We start from the raw sequence: 7,823 nt of genomic DNA on the forward strand, positions 1-7,823 counted from the left end.
ACCACCCTCCAACTTTGTAGTATACTATAACAATATCAGGGTGCACATAAAATTTCTAATGACATGTTGATTACAGGCCCGGCCCCTGACACGGTATCTACCGATAAGGAAAGAAGACTTTGACCTTAAGATGCACATCGAATCGTGTGGTCACAGTGTGGACATGTGCCACCATATCATCTTGACTGAGAAAATGTGCAAGGGCTACCTGACCAAGATGGGTGGCAAGATCAAGTCCTGGAAAAAGCGCTGGTTCGTCTTTGATCGCTTGAAACGCACCCTCTCCTACTATATCGGTAAGAAAGGCAGCAGAATATTTTGATTAATTTGTCAACTGCAGCTCCATCTAGCTTTCAGCAATGCACATAACAACAAAAGAAAAGTGATCTATCAAGTAAACTAAACCTCCTCCTCCTACTACTATTTAGCATTTCTATAGCGCTACAAGGCATACGCAGCGCATAACATCCAACAAATTGATCAGGAAATAAATGCCATCATCCACCCCCTTAAAACACTTAGTAACACCACCACATACAGTACACCACCTCATACCAATACCATATACATATAGCAAGCCAGTAAAATTCAACCAAATGCTCTCCCCACCCCCATCTGTAACCAGTGTTTCTCAGCTGTGGGGTTTTCAGGATATCCACAATGAATATGCATATGTGAGAGATTTGCATGCACTACCTCCATTGCATGTACATTCTCACATAGAAAATGTAGGCAGAGAAAGACCATAGGGTCTGCCCATCCATGCCATCTACTCTCCCTTTCACTCCCTTAGAGATCCTATGTACTTGACTCATGCATCTTCATGCTGGATATCCTGAAAACCTGACTGGCCAGGTGCATTCTGAAGACTGGGTTGAGAGCATCTGTTCCACACTTTTGCCGCACTATTGTACATTTAACTCCCACACAGTGTAATGCAATAGCTCAACTCACTTTATTCTTGGGGGGGGGGGGGGGAGGAGAGTAAAGCAGCATCTAAGGCACCATTTGTAGATGGATGAAGGCCATCTTTACATATATTGGAGAACTGCATATCAAATGTGAACACTGAATTGAACTCTTTCTAAATTCTGCCTGGAATGTTTTAACAATATCAACAGCCCATTCAGCTTTACCATTACTATCTCCATTTGGCAGGGAACTTGCAGGGTAACATACCCTGGCCCTTCTCACCCGTGAGGGGGTTAGTACCCTAGCCACAGGTGCTCATAGGGTGTGGTTAATCAGCAGGGAACACACACACAAAGGTTTTACATAGTAACATAGTAAATGACGGCAGATAAAGACCTGTACGGTCCATCCAGTCTGCCCAACAAGATAAACTCATTTTACATGGTATGTGATAATTTATATGTATACCAGAGTTTGATTTTCCTTGCCTTTCTCAGGGCACAGACCGTAGAAGTCTGCCCAGTACTGTTCTAGGACTAGAACATGAGGGGTGGGTGAATGAATGAATGAAGGGAAAGGGAAATGGGACTTGATATACCGCCTTTCTGAGGTATTTGCAACTACATTCAAAGCGGTTTACATATATTCAGGTACTTATTTTGTACCAGGGGCAATGGAGGGTTAAGTGACTTGCCCAGAGTCACAAGGAGCTGCAGTGGGAATTGAACTCAGTTCCCCAGGATCAAAATTCACTGCACTATCCACTAGGCTACTCCTCCAAACATTCCATGTAGAAGCCTGCCCTTGCAGATCAGCAACGCGGCTGCGCAGGCTTCTGTTTCTGTGAGTCTGACGTCCCTTTCCCTATTTCAGATTCTACATGGAATGTTGAAACTATTTGTAGATTCTACATGGAATGTTGCTACTATTGGAGATTCTAGGTGGAATGCTGCTATTCCATTAGCAACATTCCACGTAGAAGCCTGCCCTTGCAGATCAGCAACGCAGCTGCGCAGGCTTCTGTTTCTGTGAGTCTGATGTCCTGCACGTATGTGCAGGACGTCAGACTCACAGAAACAGAAGCCTGCGCAGCCGCGTTGCTGATCTGCAAGGGCAGGCTTCTACTACTACTATACATGGAATGTTGCTAGTGGAATATCAACATTCCATCTAGAATCTCCAATAATAGCAACATTCCATGTAGAATCTCCAATAGAGAAAGGGAAATGGGACTTGATATACCGCCTTTCTGAGGTTTTTGCAACTACATTCAAAGCGGTTTACATATATTCAGGTACTTATTCTGTACCAGGGGCAATGGAGGGTTAAGTGACTTCCCAGAGTCACAAGGAGCTGCAGTGGGAATTGAACTCAGTTCCCCAGGATCAAAGTCCACTGCACTAACCACTAGGCTACTCCTCCACTAGCAACATTCCACGTAGAAGCCTGCCCTTGCAGATTAGCAATGCGGCCGCGCAGGCTTCTGTTTCTGTGAGTCTGACGTCCTGCACGTACGTGCAGGACATCAGACTCACAGAAACAGAAGCCTGCGCAGCTGCGTTGCTGATCTGCAAGGGCAGGCTTCTACGTGGAATGTTGCTAATGGAATAGCAGCATTCCACCTAGAATCTCCAATAGTAGCAACATTCCATGTAGAATCTACAAATAGTTTCAACATTCCATGTAGAATCTGAAATAGGGAAAGGGAAATGGGACTTGATATACCGCCTTTCTGAGGTTTTTGCAACTACATTCAAAGCGGTTTACATATATTCAGGTACTTATTTTGTACCAGGGGCAATGGGGGGTTAAGTGACTTGCCCAGAGTCACAAGGAGCTGCAGTGGGAATCGAACAGTTCCCCAGGATCAAAGTCCAGTGCACTAACTACTAGGCTACTCCTCCACTACCGATCTTGCGCTGATTATCCCTTGTCTTTTTGTCTTGTCTGACACAGATAAGCATGAAACAAAGCTGAAAGGAGTCATTTATTTCCAGGCCATTGAGGAGGTATATTATGACCATCTTCGCAGTGCTGCCAAGGTGAGAGGGTGGTTTTCATAAGTCATGTCAGTACCACACTGAGCTTGTACTTATCTTAGCTCTTGTCCATTGGTGTGATTTTCTTTTCTCTCTACAGAAAGGATTTTTCCACTTGAGCCTTGCAAATGTATGTATCCCCTTGTTCCTGCCCAGACCATTTCAGCCCCTGACTTCTATCTCCTTTTCCTTCTTCCTCCTCACAATGCGCTTTCCTTGTGTGATTTCATGAAATTGCCTCACTTCATTCTCTAACAGCCAGTAGGCTTTTCTTCTGTCCTTTCACTTAATGCTTCTGTGTGTGCTGAGGTGAGAAATAACAGGCACGCTGTCACCGTCTGCCATCCATCTGGACAATTGCTGCCTTTATAATAGAAATGAATCGGGCAGCCTGCATGGAAGATACTAATACTGAAAGCGAAGCTGGCAGTTTTGTGAATTTAAAGAATAATTCTTTTATGTACGTGGGGGAGGTGGGGATTTGGCCTGGAGGGGTTGTTCTAAGTTTGCTGTGCAAAGTTCAGGATAGGCATGCATTCGCATTCTGTTTTGGACAGGAGGTAAAATTTCTTTTTCTTTTTTAATTCTTTTGTAGCAGATCTCTGATTTTCTACCTGTTCAGTTTCGGAAAGAGGTTGGTTTGAGGATCTGGGGAGTTGTAGAACATTCCAAATGCTATCAAGACAACATTTTGTTTTTTTTCAAGCTGACAAATTGACTAACCCCACTTTTAAAAATGTAGTATTAAGGCCTACTTTGCTCAAAATGTCTCTGTGCTTTACTTTCTCCATAAGTGGTACTTGTACTTCAATGCTGGAAGCTATCAAAACCTAGAAATAGCAGGAATCTTTACCAAGCCAGAGCTCAAGCTCACCAGTCCGTAGGAGGCAGCTCAGTTCTCTTCTTCAGTTTCAAGAGGCAGACAGACATTTTACTTTGTGATCAGCTATTCAAAAGTAGCAGTGTAGTTTGTTTAGTGAAGACTAGAACGTTGTATGTAGGCAGAGCCAAACTGAGGCATAGGCAAAGTTGCCAAAAGATTTTTTTTTTTTTTTGGGGGGGGGGGGGGGGGGGGGGGGGGGGGGTAGGAACATCTTGTCAAATTTTTTAATCCAGTCTTGCCTGGGCTCAGTACAGGAAAGTAGGATCCAAGGATCACAAATAAACCAGATGTTCAGGACACTCCTAATGAATATGCATGAGATAAGATTTGTATATAATGGAGGTAGTGGGAATGTAGTTCTCATGCATATTCATTAGGAAGATGCTGAAATCTGATCTGTTTGCAGCCCTTGAGGACTGAACTTGGACAGGCCGGGTCCAGAGCCTTTCCTTCATCCCCTACCCCACCCCTGACCACAACCCTAATTCGTTTAAACACCTTCCATTGGAGTATCTTCTAGAAACCAGCATAATTTGAGATATTATCCTTACAGGTATCTGGTGTTTAGGGGTGTAATGGAGGTCACCGATTCTGTATAATTAGGGTTGGGACCTGGATCTGTCTGGGCCAATCATGAGCTGGGAGTATCAGAGTTTAGTCCATTCCTAGAGGAATCAGAGGATACATATACATGAAGCCTTCCCTCTATGCTAACATGAAGACATCTGAGGCAGAAAAATTGAAAATGAGTTGGCACCACGAGATGACACTGACAAAGCAAGTCCTGTACATGCATAATAGATAGCTTTGAAACTTTGTGTTCAGACAGAACCCAAGACAGCTAATCACCTACTTATATGGGCAACGATAGTCTGTCCATAGAGAAGACAGGAAACCTGTATGGCGTGACCACGGTTAAACCAGTGAACATAGGTGGTTAGATGTTTAAGACAACAGGCTTGTAAGGTCTTGATGGCTGTGCAGATCATTGCTGCAGATGTGGGAATCAAAGGTCAAAAGACAAGGCAAGGTCAAATTACAAGGTTAAGAGTTTCACCACCTCTGCTAGCAAGACACTAACAGTACCAGTGTTTAAGCGTTGTTGGAACTGATTGGGGGCAGGGTTGCCAGGTTGGGGGGGGGAATAGATGGGAGGTGTTGGTGTTTGTGGCCACAGAGGAAATATTTCATGGTTTGAGTGACATAGAGGGGCATAATCGAACGGGGACGACCATCTCTAAGGACGCCCATCTCTGAGGATGACCCTGCGAATGGGCGGGGCAGCATATTATCGAAACAAGATGGGCGTCCATCTTTCGTTTCGATAATACGGTCAGAGACGCCCAAATCTCAACATTTAGGTCGACCATAGAGATGGTCGACCTAAATGTTGAGATGGTCGACCTTAGAGATGGGTGACCTCTGTTTTTGCCGATAATGGAAACCGAGGATGCCCATCTCAAAAACGACCAAATCCAAGGCATTTGGTTATGGGATGAGCCAGCATTCGTAGTGCACTGGTCCCCCTGACATGCCAGGACACCAACCGGGCACCCTAGGGGGCACTGCAGTGGACTTCACAAATTGCTCCCAGGTGCATAGCTCCCTTACCTTGGGTGCTGAGCCCCCCAAAACCCACTCCCCACAACTGTACACCACTACCATAGCCCTTAGGGATGAAGGGGGGGGGCACCTACATGTGGGTACAGTGGGTTTCGGGTGGGTTTTGGAGGCTCACATTTACAACCACAAGTGGGGGTGGGGGTGGGCCTGGGTCCGCCTGCCTGACATGCATTGCACCCACTAAAAACTACTCCAGGGACCTGCATACTGCTGTGATGGAGCTGGGTATGACATTTGAGGCTGGCATAGACGCTAGCAAAAATGTTTTTTAATTTTTTTGGGGGGGGTGGGAGGGGATTGGTGACCACTGGGGGAGTAAGGGGAGGTCATCCCCGATTCCCTCCTGTGGTCATCTGGTCAGTTTGGGCATCTTTTTGAGGCTTGGTCGTGAAAAAAAAGGGACCAAGTCGGCCAAATGCTCGTCAGGGACGCCCTTCTTTTTTCCATTGTCGGCCGAGGACGCCCATCTCTTAACTACGCCCCGTCCCGCCTTCGCTATGCTGCCGACACGCCCCTGTGAACTTTGGTAGTCCCCGCGACGGAAAGCAGTTGAGGACGCCCAAAATCGGCTTTCAATTATGCCGATTTGAGTGACCCTGAGAGAAGGACGCCCATCTCCCGATTTGTGTCGAAAGATGGGCACCCTTCTCTTTCGATTATGCCCCTGATAATGATTCAGTGGGAAATTTACAGAAAACTAATCAGGCATCATTACTGCTATCAAAAGGAATATAACAGCGATAAAAATGGATTTACAGAAGACACCCAAGGAGGAATAGAAGGAAAAGTAAGATATGGAGACCTTGTTTGTTTGTTTTTTTGCCACACACAAACAACAATAACAACAACAACAACAAAAAAGAATGGCAGAGATCTACACTACTTAAAAAGGTTTTGGACCTAGAGCAAGTGTGCAGGGAAATGTTAAACTTGCCGAGGCAATCAATTCTGTGACTATGAAAGCCTTGTCAAACTTTCACCAGATTTGGAAAAAAGATTTAGATTAGCTGTGGCTCAAAAGAGCTCAGAGGGCTTTAGAGTGTAGACCTACAAGCAAAGATCTCAATTGCTGTGTTTTACTACCCAAAAGGAGCTGGTAAAAGTAGTAATTAACCAGCATTGTAAAAGTTGGACAATGACTATTTATAGACCACCTCACCCCTGTGTACAAAACTAGTATTGTGGTAATTAAAAAGAATGTATGTGAAGTGGAGCAGAACTTAACACCAATGGAAAGGTCATTTCACAAATGAAAAATGTAGTGATGTTCTAAGAAAAATCAGACAGGGTTCCTATAGGGAAGTTTCGAGTTGTAGCTGCATTAAAAAGTTCCCTGTTTCAGAGCCCTATAGGTAGATATTCTGCTCTCTATTTTACCATTGTTGACCTTTGTTTTCCTCTCCCCACCCTCTCTTTACAGAGTCCAAACCCTGCCCTAACCTTCTGCGTGAAGACCCATGATAGACTCTATTACATGGTGGCACCATCAGCAGAGGCCATGCGGATCTGGATGGACGTCATTGTGACAGGAGCCGAAGGCTACACTCAGTTTATGAACTGAGGAACAAAAAAAAAAAAAGACATTAAGCTTCCACTCCTCCTCCTACCCCACACGTGTCCTGTGCCAAGATAAACTGGACTTTTTCCTGCGTGGACTGGAGCAGAATATAAAGGGGACATGTTCCTGCTAGTGCACCTGGATAATAGCAGGCAGTAGAAGGGCATCTTTACCTACATCTAGAAATACTACAGAAGACCTTAGGCTGGCCCTAAATGCCAGCTAAACCCAGAGCGCCCAATGCTGGACACAGGGAGAAAGCTAGAGTGAAGGCTACCTTATGCCTATATGTGGATTTTAAGAAACTGAAATAGATATATATTTTGAAAAAGTTCAAGTATTTAAATTGTTTTGTTTAAACTGAAGCTTTCATCGCTTTTTTTTTGTTTGTTTCATATGACCAATTTAAAACTCATTCTCATTTATCCTGTAGCAGGGATTTTGTGGAGAAACTCCTCCAGCTGCAAAAATCTTTTCTTTCATTTTGATTTAAGAAAAAAAAAAAAAAAAGGAAGTGCTCTGCGACGTGGCTGAGCAGCTAGACAACGTTGCAATGGAATCCCTCTTTCTCACCCACCATATTTTTAAAGCATCATCACATTGTGCTGGAAAACAAGTCACACAAAAGACCTGCCAAAGAGTAGGTATACCATTCCCGTGACTGCTCCGTAAGGGGGTTTAGATGTCCCCTAAAATTTCGAACCCCCTGAACAGTTTCCATGGTGAAAGCATCACCCACCTAGCCGAGTTATTACAGCATTTCTAGATCATACAACCAAGCTCAAAGTATTTCTCTCACATCACATCC

At 44.5% G+C, this 7,823-nt stretch overlaps 1 protein-coding gene across 7 annotated transcripts in view; it reads left to right on the forward strand.

Moving 5' to 3' along the window:
- The window catches only part of PHLDB1 (pleckstrin homology like domain family B member 1), a 142,835-nt gene extending 135,799 nt beyond the window's left edge, over positions 1–7,036 (forward strand). For 4 of the 7 annotated variants that reach the window (XM_030222012.1, XM_030222013.1, XM_030222016.1 and 1 more), the window contains 5 exons: positions 77–296; positions 2,869–2,954; positions 3,052–3,081; positions 3,547–3,585; positions 6,878–7,036. In XM_030222012.1, coding sequence (XP_030077872.1) covers positions 77–296; positions 2,869–2,954; positions 3,052–3,081; positions 3,547–3,585; positions 6,878–7,018 — 516 coding nt within the window. In that variant the 3' untranslated portion in view covers positions 7,019–7,036. The remainder of the gene's footprint in view (positions 1–76; positions 297–2,868; positions 2,955–3,051; positions 3,082–3,546; positions 3,586–6,877) is intronic. The other 3 variants (XM_030222014.1, XM_030222017.1, XM_030222018.1) reach the window with 1 other exon arrangement.
- Positions 7,037–7,823: the final 787 nt, after the last annotated feature.

Source organism: Microcaecilia unicolor, chromosome 12 (assembly GCF_901765095.1).
Source record: "Microcaecilia unicolor chromosome 12, aMicUni1.1, whole genome shotgun sequence".
In the NCBI taxonomy this organism is placed as follows: Eukaryota; Metazoa; Chordata; class Amphibia; order Gymnophiona; family Siphonopidae; genus Microcaecilia; species Microcaecilia unicolor.